Source organism: Oreochromis niloticus, unplaced genomic scaffold, assembly GCF_001858045.2.
Source record: "Oreochromis niloticus isolate F11D_XX unplaced genomic scaffold, O_niloticus_UMD_NMBU tig00000809_pilon, whole genome shotgun sequence".
Lineage (NCBI taxonomy): Eukaryota > Metazoa > Chordata > Actinopteri > Cichliformes > Cichlidae > Oreochromis > Oreochromis niloticus.
This window is the reverse complement of record NW_020327255.1, coordinates 7,097-27,295: the sequence shown is the minus strand read 5'-3', so window position 1 is coordinate 27,295 and position 20,199 is coordinate 7,097. Positions and strand designations below refer to the sequence as shown.

Genomic DNA, 20,199 nt, shown 5'->3' with positions numbered 1-20,199 from the left:
ATTGTTGAGCTCCTTGCTAACAGTTTCAATAAACATTATCTTGCCATTATGGATCTGGTAGCTTATTGCAAAACTAGTCACTACTTATCCAAACTAAACAAATGTAACAAAGTACTTACTTGAAGTTAAGAGTCCATCATGCTCAGGAAATACTTATCAGTACTGTCTGATGAACCATGAACATAAACGTTATGTCCCTAACTATGATGGTCCTACCTAACTAAATAGTGGAGGGTAAGAAGTAAGAAAGTAAATTGCATTAAAAGGGCAGAGTTCCTTTAATAATGGCCATAATCATTTTGAAAAAGGTAAAGGGGTTTTAGAGACCATCTGGCATAAGAATACATTTTATACATTACATACGACCTGCCCCTCCACGGTCGAAATCTGTGGTGCACATAAAAATTAACATAATTGTAGAACATGTGATGCTTCAGTCTCATGCTTTTATGTCAATTTTCCACCAAGAAATCATTAAGTGGACATGTGAAGACCTTGGTGGATGTAAGGCAACTTCATTCCGTCAACTACATTCTAAACTTTTACTGTATTTAAAGAAAGACTACCATACACACATGCAAAAGTTAGCAAAAGCATGACCTTCTGACAGTGACAGAGGCACAGCCAAACACACACATCATCTTGGTCAAAGAACTCATAAGGGATATGTATATAAAAACAAAACAGTTTTTTAAATAGGAAAGACAGAGATCTTGTTTTTAAGTCACAGCTGACATCTGAGATCATAAAACACAAAACAATGCAGAGCTGTGTAACTAACAGTGAAGTATTCCAATGTTTTTCCTTGTGCTTATATTTGTAAGTTTCCTTTAATCATGGAACTTTGTAATTGGTGGTAGCGGAAGTAACATGCAGCACGGACTGAGTTTGTGGTGACACAAGAGCAGAGAAGCATGGCACTCTGTAGCTGTGTCCCAAAACGTCGGCTGCATCCTTCGGAGGACCCGGCCTTCGCGGTCTACGTGGGCCGGGTCCTTCGAAGACCGAGAAGGCGGGAAGTGCGAGGTTGTGAAATGGGACGGTCTAGCCTTCAGATCAGTGTTGCCAACTTAGCGATTCTGTCGCTATATTTAGCGAGTTTTCAGACCCCCTTAGCGACTTTTTTTCTAAAAAGCGACTAGCGACAAATCTGGCGACTTTTGCTGGTGTTATTGGAGACTTGTGATGACTTTTTGACATGAAACCACGTATCGCTCTTACTGTCAACAAGCAGCCGGTGCTTCCGTGGGCACATCGCCCAAGTCAAAGCGCTCACAGGCGGTGGATAGTCCTCACGCAGCAGTCGCCCCCAGCAGCTGTCAGAGCAGATGTCGTTCACCCTTACGCGTACAAACTGCAAATGAATCGCACATGAGCGAAGCCACTGCTCCCGCCCTAGGGAGCAGCGGTAAATGTTCATTTTTCTTTGTCTAAAATAAATCAGGGCACTAAAACATCATTCCAACATAGTCACTTGCTCATTTCCTCCATCGTGTGTGTGCCTCTCTGTGACATAAGCTAAACATCTAGCTAGCTAGCTCATCATGTCTCAGTCTAAACTGTACACTCAAAAATACAGGAAAGAGTGGGAATCAAACCCTGAATTTAAGGGCTGGTTGAAGCAGTTTATTGGAGATGATACACGTGCATACTGCCTGTATTGCAAGGCGGATTTCTACGCCAAACTGAGTGATGTGAAAAAACACATGCTAACACAAAAACATACTCAAAAGGCAAAGCATTATAACAGTTCCACCCAAATGAAACTGCAGTTTCTTACTAAAAAAACAGACTCTTCAAAAAAGGCCGAAGCCACCATGGCATTAGCTATCGCTGAACACTGTTCCATGCTGGCATGTGATCATATTGGAGAGGCATGTAGAGCTGCTTTCTCAGACTCCACTGCTGCCACCCATTTCAAAATGCACAGGACAAAGTGCACAGAAATGATTAATGGTGTTCTGGCACCATACTTTCTGAAAAAGTTGGTTGCAGATGTGGGTGATCAGCGTTTCAGCCTCCTCCTCGATGAGTCCACAGATATAAGTGTTTCTAAGTATCTGGGGGTTGTCATAAGGTACTTTAGTGACACCAAGCAGACAATTGTGTCCACTTTTCTAGGACTTGTTGAGTTGGAGGGAGGAGATGCTAGATCTATAGCTCGTGTTGTTGTGGGTTTCCTTGAGAAGTGTTGTCTTAAAAAAGACAATCTCTTGGGGATAGGAACCGACAATGCATCTGTGATGACAGGGATTAACAATGGGGTCCATAAAGTGCTGAAGGAGGAGTATGGCCTCAAAGATCTTGTTCTTATTCGCTGTGCATGCCACTCTCTGCAGCTTGCTGTAAGTCATGCTTCCAATGACACCATACCCCGTAGTGTGGAGTACTTGGTACGAGAGACTTATAACTGGTTTTCAGTGTCTCCAAAGCGCAGGGAGGCCTACAAGGCCATTTATGAGACTATCAACTGTGGGGAGAAACCTTTACAGATAACCAAGGTGTGTGCCACACGTTGTGGGATGGGACCAGTGGGATGAGCTTAGGCTGCATTTTGCAGTCACCAAGTCCAGTGAACACTGCTACATGGCTGAAGTTTTATACTCCATGTACACTGACCCTCAAAATATCTTGTACATGACTTTTCTGAAGTCAGTGCTGGGAGAGGTACAGACCACCATCAAGGCTTTGAAGGAGAACAGGTAGATCCTCTTAAACTACTTTACAGCTTGGTTAGCCTGATCAAGTCTGTGAGCAGCAGGGTGCTGAATCCACTGGCAAATGTTGATGTACTCAAAGAGCCAATAGAGGGATACATCAGTTCCAAACCATACCTTGGTTACCTTTTTGAGTCGAAAGCAGCTGAGTTGCACCTTGCGCCTGAGGATGAAAAAAATGTCAGAAAGCGGTGTGTAGCCTTTACCATATCCCTTACTAATGAGTTGAGGGTGAGACTGCCAATTGAAGCATTGCAGTACATGTCAGTTTCCAATGTGGAGGAAACTCTAAAGCACAACAAGAGCCCTGGAGAAATAGAAAAAATTGCTAAACTCCTTGGCTTCTCCCCTGAAGCGATAGATAAGATTGTCCATCAATGGCATAGCATCCTTCTTAGTAAATGGAATGAGACAAAAAACACAATGGACTTCTGGGGTGAGATTTGGAAGTACAGGGATGCAGCTGATATCAACCCATTTCAAGAACTTGCAATGGCTGCTGTGTCTGTGTTGTCCTTGCCACACTCAAATGCTGAAGTTGAGAGAGTATTCAGCCAGATGAGTGTGGTAAAAAGCAAACTTAGGAATCGGATGTCCTTGCAGAGCCTTAACTCCATCCTGTACATCCGACATGGACTGAAGCTGTCTGGTGAGGCTTGCTATGAGCACCAGCTGTCTGACAATGTTTTGCAGCTTTTTGGCACATCAGCTGTGTACTCATTTAAGTCAAGTGCTACAGTTGCTGAACCTGCAGTAGAGAATCTTGACAAAAATGAGGATGACCCACTCTTTCTGTGAGCCAGCACAGCCTGGATGTCTGGAAAAACAAACAAACAAACAAACAAACAAACAAACCCAATCAGCCTGAACTAGGACCAGACTAGTCCCCAGCATTTTTTCGCATTGCCACTGTTTATTTCTACTGTCTGTTTTTGGTCCATTTAGATTGCTAATGTAGTTTGTTAACAACATTATGGTTAAAAATGTTCTTCTTTTACCCTTATTCTTGTGTGGTTAAAAAGGAAAAAAAAAAAAAAAGCCAAAAAACGAAAAAAAAAAAAGTAACTCCGCCAGAGTGCCTATTTTGGGTCACTTTTGCCGTCCCAAGCCCGGATAAAGGAGGAGGGTGGGAATTATGATATTAAAACAATAATTGCTAAAAGAAATGTAACTTGTAGTTGTAAATATAAATGCCTAAATGCATTTAGGATGTTTTTCTCTCACTTTATGTCTCGTCCATGGTGCTACTTCTCTCTCCCATAGCGTAGTTTACGAGCATGACCAATTATGCAAATTAGGCGATGACGTCATTTAGCGACTTCTAGCGACTTCTAGGACAGCCAATAGCGATTTTCCTTACTGAGGAGTTGGCAACACTGCTTCAGATTTGCGTCACCGCTGTCTTGGTGGAGTTTAATAAACTCGGCCGTCTGCTCCTTGCTATCTAAAATATAACAGGACACTGGCGTAAATTCTCGACCGTCTCACACTTGTGTTTAATCAGTTTTCCTTTTAACGTTTATTCAGCTGTGTGAAAATCCCGGAGGAACCCACCCAATGGATTAATAAAGTTTTATTTAATCTAATAATCTAATAACTTTGATCTCAGCCAAACCGATTTACTCCGGAACAAATAAAACACAGAAAAAGGCAAACAATTACATTTTTAAGTTATCCGAGTGACTTATATATCATGTTTAACCTGAGTAGCGAAAGAGCGGGGGTCTGAAAATGATGAAGCCGGGAGTCCGCTGCTCTCGCCGGCTGAAGTGACCATTGAACCCCCCGGCTTGCTATCGAGTGGGTGGGCAACAGACGTCTCCGAAAACGTCGGCACACTTTTGCAAATATACGATGTCTTGATAAACCAAGCAGATATTTTCTTGATGCATTCTCAATCATGCAGGAAAATAAATCTCCAAAAGTTGATTCTGTTCATCTGGACGTAGCATTTTCTGGGAGAAACGTTTCGTCACTCATCCAAGTGACTTCTTCAGTCTCAGCTGACTGCAGGTTTCCCCAATCTTATAAACAGTACATTTGCATAATGACTGAAACCAGCCCACTGAAGGAACAATGGGCTGTGAGGTCAGTTCCTTAATCATAATTATGCAAATTCTCATGACCATTGATGAACAACCACTGACCAAAACCCACTGATCAAAGACCACTGATCAATGGCCATGAGTACCATTCACAGAGAGTTGGGGAATGGCTGCAATCACAGCATTGTAAGATGGCGAAAGATGTACCCTTAGGCCCCCTCCTCGATTCAGAGATGGTCTTTCCCTTTTCACGTAAATGGCCTCCTTGACTCCACGCTTAAACCACCGTTCTTCCCTGTCCAGGATGTGTACATCCTCATCCTTGAAAGAGTGTCCACTGGCCTGTAGGTGTAAATAGACTGCAGAGTTCTGGCCTGATGAGGTAGCTCTTCTGTGATGTGCCATCCGCTTCGCTAGAGGTTGTTTGGTTTCCCCGATGTATAAATCCTGGCAATCCTCCTGGCACTTAACAGCGTACACTATGTTACTCTGTTTGTGTCGGGGGACCCGATCCTTGGGGTGGACCAATTTTTGGCGCAGCGTGTTTTGGGGTTTAAAAGACTGAAGAAGTCACTTGGATGAGTGATGAAACGTTTCTCCCAGAAAACGCTACGTCCAGATGAACAGAATCAACTTTTGGAGACAAGCAGATATTTGTCATTTACACAGCTACTTTCTCACCTGAAAATATGTTAAAAGTTTATTTTGCGACCCAGAAAGATTAATAAGACTAATTTTAAAACTTAGTAGCGGCCGCCATTGTTGGCAGCTGAAATTTGGCCGGGCCGCGCTATGAAATCTGGGATATGGTGGGCAACGAAGGACACACTCGACCCATCCTTCAAATTCGGGGAAATGAAGGACGCATTTGTCGGCCACATTTGATGGAGTCGACGAATTGGGACAGCCTTCGTCGCCTGGCTGTGACGTAATCGGCCTTCAAATGCGGCCTCTGGAGGATGCAGCCGACGTTTTGGGACACAGCTTGTGAGTTCTGCTGCATCGTCCTACTGCTTTACAGGGAGTGCAGAATTATTAGGCAAGTTGTATTTTTGAGGAATAATTTTATTATTGAACAACAACCATGTTCTCAATGAACCCAAAAAACTCATTAATATCAAAGCTGAATGTTTTTGGAAGTAGTTTTTAGTTTGTTTTTAGTTTTAGCTATTTTAGGGGGATATCTGTGTGTGCAGGTGACTATTACTGTGCATAATTATTAGGCAACTTAACAAAAAACAAATATATACCCATTTCAATTATTTATTTTTACCAGTGAAACCAATATAACATCTCCACATTCACAAATATACATTTCTGACATTCAAAAACAAAACAAAAACAAATCAGCGACCAATATAGCCACCTTTCTTTGCAAGGACACTCAAAAGCCTGCCATCCATGGATTCTGTCAGTGTTTTGATCTGTTCACCATCAACATTGTGTGCAGCAGCAACCACAGCCTCCCAGACACTGTTCAGAGAGGTGTACTGTTTTCCCTCCTTGTAAATCTCACATTTGATGATGGACCACAGGTTCTCAATGGGGTTCAGATCAGGTGAACAAGGAGGCCATGTCATTAGTTTTTCTTCTTTTATACCCTTTCTTGCCAGCCACGCTGTGGAGTACTTGGACGCGTGTGATGGAGCATTGTCCTGCATGAAAATCATGTTTTTCTTGAAGGATGCAGACTTCTTCCTGTACCACTGCTTGAAGAAGGTGTCTTCCAGAAACTGGCAGTGGGACTGGGAGTTGAGCTTGACTCCATCCTCAACCCGAAAAGGCCCCACAAGCTCATCTTTGATGATACCAGCCCAAACCAGTACTCCACCTCCACCTTGCTGGCGTCTGAGTCGGACTGGAGCTCTCTGCCCTTTACCAATCCAGCCACGGGCCCATCCATCTGGCCCGTCAAGACTCACTCTCATTTCATCAGTCCATAAAACCTTAGAAAAATCAGTCTTGAGATATTTCTTGGCCCAGTCTTGACGTTTCAGCTTGTGTGTCTTGTTCAGTGGTGGTCGTCTTTCAGCCTTTCTTACCTTGGCCATGTCTCTTGAGTATTGCACACCTTGTGCTTTTGGGCACTCCAGTGATGTTGCAGCTCTGAAATATGGCCAAACTGGTGGCAAGTGGCATCTTGGCAGCTGCACGCTTGACTTTTCTCAGTTCATGGGCAGTTATTTTGCGCCTTGGTTTTTCCACACGCTTCTTGTGACCCTGTTGACTATTTTGAATGAAACGCTTGATTGTTCGATGATCACGCTTCAGAAGCTTTGCAATTTTAAGACTGCTGCATCCCTCTGCAAGATATCACACTATTTTTGACTTTTCTGAGCCTGTCAAGTCCTTCTTTTGACCCATTTTGCCAAAGGAAAGGAAGTTGCCTAATAATTATGCACACCTGATATAGGGTGTTGATGTCATTAGACCACACCCCTTCTCATTACAGAGATGCACATCACCAAATATGCTTAATTGGTAGTGGGCTTTCGAGCCTATACAGCTTGGAGTAAGACAACATGCATGAAGAGGATGATGTGGACAAAATACTCATTTGCCTAATAATTCTGCACTCCCTGTAAACTGGACTAAGTTTTAAAGAACACATAAGTTGAGTTAAATTAAACCCAATTGTGGACTTGCCGTGGAGAGGAGTAGCGGCTCGCGCGAAGAACGGACTTTCTCCCGTTTGGCCACAGCAGGCAATGAGGTGTGTTCAGGGTGCCTCTGTTAATTTGAGTTTCAATGAAAGTGCAGTGAAAGTGCCATAAAAAGGCATTTATGTGTCTATACCTTTGTTTGTTTGGATTTACTGTCATAAGAGTGTTATTGTAAACATGTTGCTGATTGTAATTGATTTGTTTGGGTAGTTCTCACGATGATGATGATGATGATGACAACGCTGAGTGATCTTGTCGCTGAACATTGAATAAATCATCTGTAAACAAGAACTTGTCCGCGTGGTGGCTGACGGGAGCTACAAGCTGTGTGAGCTGTGCCACATGCTATATTTATCTGACAGTTGTCTCATTTCATGAATGTCTCATTTTGTTAAATGCCTGTTGTCGTAGCTCCTTGCTGTGCATGTCTTTCTCACTTTGTGTGCATGCTTCTCTGGTAGGAAGGACTGAGATGTAATCAAATGATTGAGAAAATTAGAGCAAAGGAATCAAGGATGTAGGAACTGAAAAATAAGAAGAAGGAGAAGAATTTGCTTTTAGGTGTTGTCTTAACTGTTATCTTGCTGTTAACATTTCCTGGATGACAAAGTTAGCCTGTCTTTAGCTCAAAATCAAAAGTCAGAGCTACTTGCTGACTGTTTCTAGAACACCAGCTGTGTCTAAAAGGCTTTTTGAAGGTTAAAAACACATGTAAGTAGTGTAGATTGATTAAATCTTGTTACTAGATGTAAGTTAGCGAGGACAGTTATTAAATGATATATCCTCCTGAGAACCGAGGAAACAAGTATTTTTCAGTTACATTTTTTGTGATGTCTTTCCTATTTGCAGGTAAAAGAGGCCACCCAAAGACATGAGATGTCATTAAAAAGGCCAGGATGTCTACTTTTGACCTCAACAGGTGGTATCAGGGTAGCTCAAATAAGTCAAAACATATAGACCAAAAACAAATGTCCATTAAAGAGGACATAAATGAATAGACTGGTTCTCAGAAGGTTATTGTGTAACTGTGGTCTAATAAAATACTGGATGCAAGACCGCTATTGAAATTCATTATCATCAGACTGATCTAAAAACTGTCTGAAAATCCTTCAGATACTGCCGTAACAAGAATACTGAAGGTGACCTGAGAGAGAGAGAGAACATGTTTCTCCTTTATTGGCTTCTCTTGATTGGCTCCCTGTTGAATCCAGTATCATATTTAAAATCCTTCTCCTCGTGTACAAGGTCTTGAATAATTAGGCCCCATTTTATCTCAAAGTTCTCATACCTTATCACCCTTTTCCGCTTTATTCGATGGGGTACAATGACAAGTGACAGGAAAGTGGAGGGGCAGAGAGAGGGGAAGACATGCGGCAAACGGCCGCGGGTCAGATCCAAACCCAGGCTGGCGGCTGTCAGTCATACAAGATATGGTTGCCTGCTGATCCCAGTGAGCTAAGCCAGCACCCAGTTCCTGAAGTGTTTAATTGTATATTGGAAGGCAGAGCCTTCAGCTATCAGGCCTCTCTTCTATGGACCCAGCTAATAATAAAAAAAGTAAAATGAATAATATAAAAATAACATGATACATAATTTGAATAATTTCAATATAAAAGACAAAATCATAAGTATGATTTGGCACATATTTTTGTCTTCCACTTCTTAATTAGATTATATCACTTTAATAAACGGTGTGTTTGTGGAGAAAAATAAAAGTTATTGTAATTCTTACTTTGACTGTAACACCGAAGTTTAATGTATCATTTTATATATATATAAAAAAAACCAAACTGTATCCATTCCTGTGTTTCATGGTTTAATCTGCAACACAGCAGAAAATTTGAACTAAATCATCTGAGGAAGTTTACTATGAAAATCTTTTACAAGAAATCACTTAAAGTGAAACTGAAAGTGTTCACCCAACAGTTTAAAAGGGCTGATCAGAGTGCACCTGGACTGCATTTCCACTGGGACTTAAGAAAGAGATTTATCTGCAGTAGTGAGAGAACAATTTTACTTCAAATACTACACAAGTAGAACCCCCTCCCCCACCCCCAGGATTTTAGCATAACATGTTTGCTATGGGCATATCTCCTTTATAAAGGTAGGTCATTTTTAAACTTTTCTTTTATCAGTGATGTTTCTTTTATGTGTATATTAAAAAACAAACAAACGAACTACTGAGCCAAGAAATGAATTTAAAAAATACATTGAGACTCTCCAGCATCTTTGGGACAGTGCTAGGAGATTAAACTGCAAATGATAACATGCAGCAATAACTTGCATTTTCATTTTTTTTTTTGTATTTATTTAACGTGTGAAGATGTGTGGGCTCACAAGTTTTGGGGCTCAGGGCTGTACGGGAGCCTAAAACTCATGACCGGTGTGATGTTAGTCTAAATTGCCCAATTGATGAAGGAGAAAGACATATAGCTGGTGGGCTTTTTTCAAAATGTGACAAATAATCTTTGGGACAGAAAAAGCTAAATACTTCCCTATGATTAATGTTAACAGAAAGAAGCTGCCTACCTTAATAATCTGGAACAAGAGTTGGCTGACAGTCTGTAGCAATAATGGAGGTAAAACAAATGAAGCAGAAATACTGTTTATGTAATACAAAGTTAGCGCCATAATTTGTTAGACACAGACTCAAGTTTTGTAGTTTTGCATATTTAGAACACCACAGTGGATTTAAATCAAACAAGCAAATGGGATTGAAGTTTAATTTGAAATTTAATTCAAGTTGGGTTTTTTTTTTTTAAATCAACTGTTTAGGAATTACAAACATTTATATAAACAGTCTCTATTTTCCGAGGGTGAAACATATTTGGCCAACTAACAAAATTCTATATGTAAAGATTGCTCTCTTTATTTTCATTCATGAAGGTGTCTCTTGATTTTAGACTTTCACAATGACACATTTATCTCCTCACGAGTTTTCTGGGCTTGGTTAGATATTATTGTTCATTATGTAAATAATTCCATCAACATTCACTTTTGTTGTCCTCTTTGGTCTTTTGGGCCTTTTCTTGTTTCTTTTAAGAATGAGCCACATTGTTGATTTGAAAAAAGCATTTGCTGTCTTTCTCATACGTTCATTTGGTTTTTACAACAAATGATTGCCTCCTTCACTAACATCTCCTTTGGCCTCATATTTAAATTTAGAGTGATAAAAAACCAAATTCAATACTTTGAATCAAATTCAGATATTATGTCTGCTTCATTTTTCATGAAAGAATAAGGGAACATACCTCATTTTGCCATAAAACCTACAATAAATGTATAGCACAGCATCTCAAGGGGGAATACAGCACATTCCCATGCTGTGTTAAATTAGCTTGTCCAATTATTTATTACCTTCTGAAAATGGCAGAATGTGTATAAAACGTTTAACAAATGTCTGTTATTCCTAAACAGTTACTGCAATAGTTAATTGTTTGATTTAAAATTCACTATAAATATACACAGAGGTAAATCCACAAAAATTGTCTTTGTAAAATAAATTATGGAGCTGACTTTATTTTTTTTATTTTTTCTTGTTTTTATTTTTTTAAATGTTTGAAATAATTTGTCAAAAGGTAATCAATAATGAATATAGATTTTTTTGAGCTATACTGTGAAGAAGTAAAGGACCCTCCATCAGCACCATGTTCTACCTGTCAATAGATTGTTACAGGAGGTGAAAGTCCTGTTTATTCTTTTCATTGCCAAAGCAGAATCGTACAATGTAAGTTTGTTCTGTAAGTAAAAACAGTGCTAATATTATCACTATTATTATTCCTACAGTTCCTTCTTGTTATGTGACAACAATATTGTATAATATCAGCACTGAGTTAGTGTCTCAGCATTTGGACACTCCTGCAGGTGAATTGAAGAGCTACATAATGACGAGTAGTGGTAAGTAAAAGATATGCATTGTTATAAAAATAATAAATAGTTTTCAGATAAGTGCACATCAGAAAAAGGCCCCTACCTTGTAGGTGGAGACCTAAGTTCATGAGGACATAAAAATAAAAAACATTCTCGTAACCCTCTAAAGCCTGACCTGTCACCGGCGACAAACAGGTTCTTTGCAACGTTTTGCTAAACATCTGTAACTCCTGAACCATTTGCTCAATTGAAAGAATCAAATTGTTTCTGGAAGCAGTTGGCTTTCAGAAACCATCCACGGATATCTTAATTGGGCTTTCATCAAGTCAGCAAATATGCACAGAAAAGAAAACGGGACAAAACTCGGCTGGCCATCTGCATCTAAAGGACAAAGGTCACTCTTTCAAGGATGCCAATGTTCACATTTTGGACAGAAAAGACAGATGGTTTGAAAGAGGATTAAAAGAAGCCATATATGTCCACTGTGAGTGACCATCTTTGAACAGAGGTGGTGGTTTACGACTGTCTGACGTCTATAATCCAGTGTTGAGATCCCTTCCCAGACGCCTTAATGCTCACTCACATCCTGGGCCATCTGACCTCAGGAAATCACATGATAGGGTGGGGCCAGGTTTCACAATGAGCTCACCCGAAACCCTGGCTGATTGTGACCCACACCCATTTTTACACCTTGGCTCGTGTGATTAGGTAGAAGATCATTACGGGGTCCATTGTCCCTCTCGGGGGGATAATCCCACAGGGCTTAAATCTGGGACTCACCACCATTTGACCCTAGAACTGAAGAAGCTTCTCGGATGAGAGGTAAAACATCTTCAAGCAACTTAAAGAAGTACAGACTTTTCTTTCCAAGCTCCTTAGTCTACTGCCATTATATTAATCCAAGGCATGGTGTCACGGCAGCCCTTGTATGCTCTACAGAAAACAGACATTTTATCGGGCATTTGGGTTCTTTTCATCTGTGTAATCTGTTTGTTTTGATTTTGCTATTCCGATGGGTTCATTTCTGTGTTATTTGCCGAGATTTGGATGTTATGCCCTGCCTGAGACTACCATAATGACCCTAAAATCACTGAATCACTGAGTTGCTGCTTTTATGAACCATTTGAATTTTTTGATTGCACCCAAGGTTAGTGTGAAGAGATTTGTACTACTCCTGACAGTTAGAGTTATGATAGTTGAACCTGGTAGTTAGGTAGCTGATCTAAAACTGATGGGTTTTAATGGGTTAAACTGAAATCTAAACCTGACAGGAACCCAGTACAAAAACTTTGAATATGAAGATTTGGCTTTTCTAGCACAATGCAAGAAACGCCAAAAAAAAAAAAGAAAAAGAAAAGAAAAAGGCCCACACTCCCTCCCAAGGAAGTAAACCAACACGGCAACGGTGTTTCAAGGAGCAGTTGTTTTATTAAACTCAAAAGGTAGCGAGTGTCAGGTTGGGCATGGCCAAAACCAGTGGCAGTCCTAGCCTGTTTGGCGCCCTGGGCAAACACTCCCTCTGGCACTGCCTCTGTATATATTAGTGCTATTTCTTAAATGTGTAAAATCTGTAACATAATGTATTGTTTGGAGTTTAGTCTGTTACTGTTACTATTTTACCATTTCTTCTTTGAGCAACTGTCACCCACATAATTTCCTTAGGGATTATTAAAGTATTCTGAATATGATTCTGATTGTTTCAGGATACATGACCTGCCATTATCCAATGACACATCTGCTTACTTGTATCTTTTGCTCGTTTTTCCTCCTCTTCTTTTCTCTTTCTTCTAAATTGAGGACCTGATGGCTTTGAACTCTTCCTGTCCATCTTCCATTGGTTTTAATTTTACACTCCAGTATAAACAAACATTCCCTAACTCGAGAATCACCACAACATAAACTAATAGACCTACAGCTTAGTTCACAGATTCACTTTGTCTAGGGTTTATTTCTGGGATTTCACACAACCCAGGATTCAAAATCATGAATACATAAAGGGCTTCGATTTACAACATCATGAATGAAGTGTGCTCTATTTGGAAGCAACCCCCCCCATTTCGACAGGTTGTGTGTGAGACTTTAAATCATCAAACTGTACTAGCGGAGATGAGTTTACTTTGACTTTAGCAGAAAGCAGGTGCACCGAGGGCTCTTGCACATGTTTCGAAAAAACATCAGTGCAAATTATATGTCTGTACCATAATGTCTGGTGTTTTTGTGTTTGTTGGTTTGTTTTTATTTTGTTTTATTTTGCGAGTTGGTTATTAGATGCCGCTCCAGCCAGCCAGCCTCTTGCCTGTCTCGCTAACCAAAACGGGAGAAAAAGGTTCTAAAAGAAAACAGCTCCCCACCCCTACAGCTACCAGGTCAAAAAATAGGTCTTTTTTACACTATTTACAATATTTAAAACGCAGGCTAGCTCTTCTCATCCCAGAAAACTTAGTCAAACAGCACATAGGGCTAAACGCACGGCACGTTGGAAACAGGAAGTAGCGGGGCTGCCGGAACAAATAAGGTCCCAATTTGCAGCTCCCCTCATTCCATCTACCACCAATGGTCTGCCTTCACCTGAATCCTTACATAAACACAAACATCATAGAGGACAAACCACGCCCCCCTCAGGTGTGGCAAGCAACAACACCACACAGAATCATGACCTGGGTCTTAACAAAGAAACTAAATTGTCTGAGTTTGGCATTGACCTCAGTTGGGTATTGCCCTCAGAAGTAGCAAGCTGTCTGGTCTGCATTAATTTGCAAAAAAATAGTTGCCATCCAATTTTTTGATGGCCGTTTAAAATTAATTCATGTTCATGAGGTTCAAAAGCGAGGTTGAATATAAATGATAAGAAATGATTTTGAAAAACATCTAACCAAAAATTTCCCATGAAAATAAAACATATTCTACACACAGCTGGAAATTTCTACCATGTGTTTTAACCTAGGGATCATGTGATTTGATGGTCAGCATTATCAAAGGCTGAGCTAATGTCCGATAAAAGAAGGATTGATCAATGACCCTTATCTGCAGCCATCAAAAGGTTATTGAAGACTTCAAGGAGAGTTGTTTTACGGGAATGCAACTTTCTGAAACTACACTGAAAATTATCAAGAATATTATGCTTCTCCAAAATATTATTTAGTTTTTTTGCCTTCATGGCGAAATCGCCTTCATGGTTTTCTGTGTTTTATCTTCAGCTACTTTGACACAAAGGCATCTGCTGTGACGCTTACACTTTTGATAAAGACTTGCGTGTGTCAGCTTCCTTTTTATAGATACAAAAATATGTAAATGTACTGATCTGAATTATAATATTTCTGACTGTGAAAATTTCCCAGATTCAAATCGAATTGAATTGAATTGAATTGAATTGAATTGAATCGAATCGACTCGAATTGAATCGAATCGTGGATCAAATCGATTCGGGACCTTGTGAATCGGAATCGAATCGATTCTAGAAATCAGAGACGATACCCAGCCCTACTCCACACATAACCTCTGACAGTTTTTTTTTGTCTGATTGTTGATCAATGATTTTGGAAACCTTGGATTTGTTTTATGGTAAGATATTTTAGCATAATAAGATATGGTGAAACTCTTTAGAAATAACAACCCTGTTTTTATCCACAGAGAGACAGCTGGCGAGGTTGTTGGATGATCTGGGGTTGGAGCACTACTACAGAAAGAAACTAACACTCAGAAAAATACTTGAGATTGATGAGAAGGCCATCACTGATGAAGCTGCCAACTGTAAATCCGACCTTCCTTGGTATTTTCTGAAGAAACTGATGATGGTTAATGTGGCAGCGAGGAATGTGACATATACCACAGTGTGTGAGTCAGACAGTGATGGTGTATCAGGGAGTAAAGAGTTCAATATTGAAAATCTGTTTAAAAGCCCAAACACAGGTGGCATGATGAACCCCCTTGATATAATCACTGCTCTTTTTCTGTGTTCTGATGGTCTTGTGCAGCAGGAAATGGCAGTAAAAATGTCCACATGTCAGTTTTCTGTGCCTTTGCTGCTTCCAAATTGTGACACCAATCAGTGCACACTCATGCTGTGGGCCATGAGAGACATTGTTAAAAAGTACAGACCTCAGTCTCTGTCAGAATCCAAGGGCTTCATTGAAGAAAGAATTGTTCTCTCGAAACTTCCAATGATCTCTTTTGTCAGTCTGGGTGAGTGCTCTTTGTCCAAGTCAGAGATTCTCAATAAGCTTCTGAGCAATTCTCAGCAGTACCATGACACCTTTGTTCATCGCAACATGGAGTGTGGTGACAGTCCAAGAAGAATATCCAACGGACTGACTGAAATTACTTGGTATCTTCCTGGTGGAAAAGCAAACATTGATATTTTCAGTCAGCCAGTGGCTGTAGCTAACCTTCGTGGGGACATTGCAAGCTTTCAAACACAATACTCCTTTCTGTGTCAGACATCTGCAGCAGTTTTTGTGTTCTTTGACCATTTAGGCTCTGAATCTGAGCTCAGTCTACTTACCAACCAACAGCACAAAGCACAGATCTTCTTAGTAGGTAATAATTTGAGCAAGCACAACAGTACATATGCTTTAAAAAAAGTAGCAACTGAGTTGGGCTTGACCAACAACAACATCATCATTAAGACAAAAACAATAAATGATGCAGACTTTGTGAAAAGTCTGAGGGAAATGGTCAAAGATGTGGTTAAGAATTCAAAGATTAACATGACAATAGAGCAGATGGCAGACATTGCCCATGAACTGGGGATCCTGGTTGATGAAGACTCTCCAGAGTGCCAGACTGCAAAGACAAATGCAGACATCATCACTGCTGAAATTCAAGACATCCATAAGTACAAAAAAAATAATCTTCCACGACAAGGTAAAATATGGAAAGAACTGACCTGCTTAGAGAAGGAAGGATGTCGACTTCGAAAAGTTGGCTCCAAAAATATAGAAGATTACAAAAGTGAACTTCAGAAAGACAGAAAAGAACTGCGGAAAAGGCAGAACTCCTATGACATGTCGACAGTTATGACATGCTTCATCAACGCAATATCAAGCCCAGGAACAGAGAGGTTTTATTTCCTGAAATGGATGCGAACAAACCTGGATAACGTGTCTCGTATAAAACTGTCTGAACTTCAGGAGAAATATAAAGAAAAATGCAAGAACTCTGAGAACAAGAAGGAGATAAATGAGATTGACAGACAAATTTCCAACAGCTCACTGGGGACTGAACACTTCTTCCGTGAAATGGGTCAGATCTATGAAGCCTCACTGTCCCTTCCACAAACAGATCCAGCACGTCAACAGCTGCAGCATCTGCCCAAACTGTGTGCAGAGTTGTTGCTTGATGGATTTCCTCTTGAACTTGTAGATGGAGATGCATCCAACATCCCTCTTAGATGGGTGAGTGATGTTCTCTTTCAGCTCAGTGACTTGGTGTCTCCAAGCAGAAAGATCCTGGTAGTCACAGTTCTTGGAGTTCAGAGCACAGGGAAGTCCACTCTCCTTAACACCATGTTTGGAGTGCAGTTTGCAGTCAGCAGTGGTCGATGTACTCGCGGTGCCTTTATGTTGCTCATCAAAATCAATGAAGACATAAAAAAAGTCCTAAACTGTGACTTCATGGTGATCATTGACACTGAGGGCTTAAAGTCACCAGAACTTGCACAACTAGACAATAGCTATGAGCACGACAATGAGCTTGCTACACTTGTTGTAGGGCTGAGTGATGTCACCATTGTCAATGTTGCAATGGAGAATTCAACTGAAATGAAGGACATCCTACAAATAGTTGTGCATGCTTTTCTCAGGATGAAGGAGGTGGGCAAAAAGCCGAAATGTGTGTTTGTTCACCAGAATGTGTCCGATGTTTCAGCCCATGAGAAGAACTCACGAGACAGGAAACTGCTCCTGGAACAGTTAAATGAGATGACCCAGGCAGCAGCCAAAATGGAAAAGAAAGAGGAGAACAAGAGCTTCACTGATGTGATGGAGTACAGTCCAGACACTGGGAACTGGTACATTCCTGGACTCTGGAATGGAAACCCACCAATGGCACCAGTCAATGCAGGGTACAGTGAGGCTGTATATGAGCTCAAGAAACACATCATCCAACTGCTGGGAAACTGTGAGTCATCTGCTAATGATGTCATGGAGTTTAAAGAGTGGGTGACAAGTCTGTGGACTGCAGTAAAGTATGAAAACTTCATCTTCAGCTTCAGAAACAGCCTCGTAGCTGATGCATACATGAGACTCTGCACAGAATTCAACAAATGGGAGTGGGAATTCAAAAGAGAAATGTACACCTGGGTAACAAATGCAGAAACTAGAATTTCCAATTTTGGTACAGTTGCAGCAAAATCTCAGTTTTCTGACATGAGAGAATTTCTCACATCTTTGAAAGGCAATGCCTCCACAGTGCTGTGCACATGGGAGACAAGACTTATCAAAAATCTGACAGAGTATTTCAAGCAAACAGAGGGTCATGTTTATCTGGTTGAAGGATACAAAGAGGAATTCTCAAACAGTGCAAAGAGCCTTCGAAAAGAAATGGAGAGATCTGTTTTTAATCAGCTCACAGCAGCAGCAGAAATCAGACAGGGGATGGCACAAATTGATAAAATCAAAGAGAATCATCAAAAGGAGATTGAAAATGCAGTTTGCGCTTTGCTAAACAGATGCAGAATGAAAAAAGTCCAGATGAGTGATAAAGAGCTGGACAACGAGTTTGATAAGATGTGGAGTGAAACTTTGAAGAATCTTTCTTTTTCTGAACAAAAGACAACAAATGTCTTCACCAGTGTATCTCAGTACCTGAGAATTAATCTCTCACATAGGGGGAGTCGTGCATGTGAATTATTAAGTCAAAAACATCTGCAGGATTGTGGAAAAGAGCCTTTCAAATACACAAGTGAGAACATACGTCACAGAGCTACACATGCAATGGGGAGAGTGGCTAAGTGGTTCAACATTCAAGATCCCAATACAGCTGTACAAAAACTGGCTGACAGCATCATAGATGTCTGCACTCAGTTTGTGAGAGAAAAAGTTAAAAAGAAAAGCAATTACTGTGAGACTTACATCCAGGAGATCCTACACATGATTGATGAGAAATTGCAAAAGAATCAAGATGTTGACCAAAACATTGAGTTTGAAGTTTCTCTCAAACAGCACATCTGTGGATTTGCAGCCAGAGAGTTTCAGAAAATGCACGAAGATTTCATCCAAACAAATGATCCCTACAGATGTCTCATGAACAACAAGAAAAAGTTTTGTGATGATTTCATTGATGTGTTCCATGAAAGAGACCAGTGTCAGAAGAAGGCAGAAGAATTCACCAACCGATGTTTGAAGCCTGCTGTTAAGGACTTTATCAGTCGTTTCCTGGGAGCTGATATCACTGTTGAAATGTCGACATGTGAGCAGTTCAGCACACGAATGTCCTTCCAGTATTCAGTTTTACTGGATTTACTTTCAAAAGCTTATTTTAAAAACTATCTGAGCTATATTTGCTCATATGAGAAGTATGTCAAGACATGGATACACAACAAAATAGTGGAGCACTTTTCAACTGTGTCAAAAATATCCGAGTTTGAGGACCGACGTCTGCAGTCATGTATGAAAAGCATAAATGATGCCATTAACAAAGCCAAAACAAGAAATACTGATTCTGAATTGGGGAGATTTGTTGAAGATATTTGTAAAGAACTTGGTAATAAACTGGTCATTTCCCAGGATGCTCTTGGTGCGTTCATGATCCTGAACAATGCTGACAAGGAACAGTTTGCTCACTGGCTCACAGAGTGTGTAAAGGACATGGCACAAGATCTTAGAAAAGCATTTGAGAGACTGAACTTTCAAACAAAACTACAACGTCTTCCTGTGCAACCTGAAAATAAGCTTTTTAACCAACTGGTTGGTTGTGGCAAACAGTGTCCATTCTGCAAAGCTCCGTGTGATGCAGGAGGAGAAGAACATAAACACTTTGCTTCACTGCATCGGCCGGAGGGTCTGGGTAGATACAGGTGGGACAGTACTAGAAAACTTGTCTTGGACATATGCTCCTCTCTCATTGTGAGTGACTGCAGATTCCGATGCAGTGCCACAAATGATGAATGGCACCCTTATAAGAGTTATAGGGACATTTTTCCAGACTGGAACATCCCTCCAGATGTGAGCCTTAAGGCATCAGACCACTGGAAATTTATAATGGCAAATTACAATGATAATTTTGCCAAAGAATATAATGCAGAACCTGCTGATATTCCTGAAGAATGGAAAAAAATTACTAAAGAACAGGCCGAAGAAAGTCTCAAAAAGTCATTTAACGTCAAGTAACAATTCACATTCCACCTTCTTTTTATGTCTGTCCAGAAGAACATATCAGCATATTTTAATGTGGTATTCAAGAAAATGTATTTGTATTGAATAAAATCAAGATACTGTTAGTGCAAAATAAGAAAGATACTGGTCATATTTACTTGAGCTTACATTTAACACATGAAAAATAATCTGATCTCAAAAAGGATCTGTCTTTTTTTGTGTACATCTTTCATTTAGTTTTTATTATTTGTTTTCTTTTTTAAACACATTTAAGCCTTTATAATAAATCATGAGAAAATATATATCCATTCAGTCACTAATGATCTTTTGAATTTTTAAATATGTGTGTTATGTGAGCATTTATTGTTTCCTTTTGCTTATAAGCAGACACTCAAATGTTATGGAAACTCAGTACAGTCTCCAATTTAGCTTTTCTGTTCTTGAGGCTTATGGGTGGCTTGCACCTTGCAGTGTACCCTCTGTATTAGGATATAGATATGCCGACCTCTTGGAGAGTGTTGTTCACTTGGTTGGCTGTTTTTAAGTGGTTCACCATGGAACTGATTCTGTGTTCATCCATCAATGTTGTCTT

At 40.2% G+C, this 20,199-nt stretch overlaps 1 protein-coding gene across 1 annotated transcript; it reads left to right on the top strand.

The window, feature by feature from the left end:
* Window positions 1-3,140: 3,140 nt before the first annotated feature.
* Window positions 3,141-19,622, top strand: LOC100705919 (up-regulator of cell proliferation-like). The gene is made up of 2 exons (XM_019355963.1): window positions 3,141-3,366; window positions 14,926-19,622. Exons 1-2 carry the CDS (start codon window positions 3,141-3,143, stop codon window positions 19,620-19,622), a joined length of 4,923 nt encoding a protein of 1,640 aa, XP_019211508.1.
* Window positions 19,623-20,199: the final 577 nt, after the last annotated feature.

Excerpts from the sequence above, each read along its gene's own strand:
- LOC100705919 (XM_019355963.1), top strand. The coding sequence starts at position 3,141 with ATGGACTTCTGGGGTGAGATTTGGAAGTACAGGGATGCAGCTGATATC. Across the intron at positions 3,367-14,925 it reads ACATGGACTGAAGCTGTCTG|AGAGACAGCTGGCGAGGTTG; the intron begins GTGAGGCTTGCT and ends TTTTATCCACAG.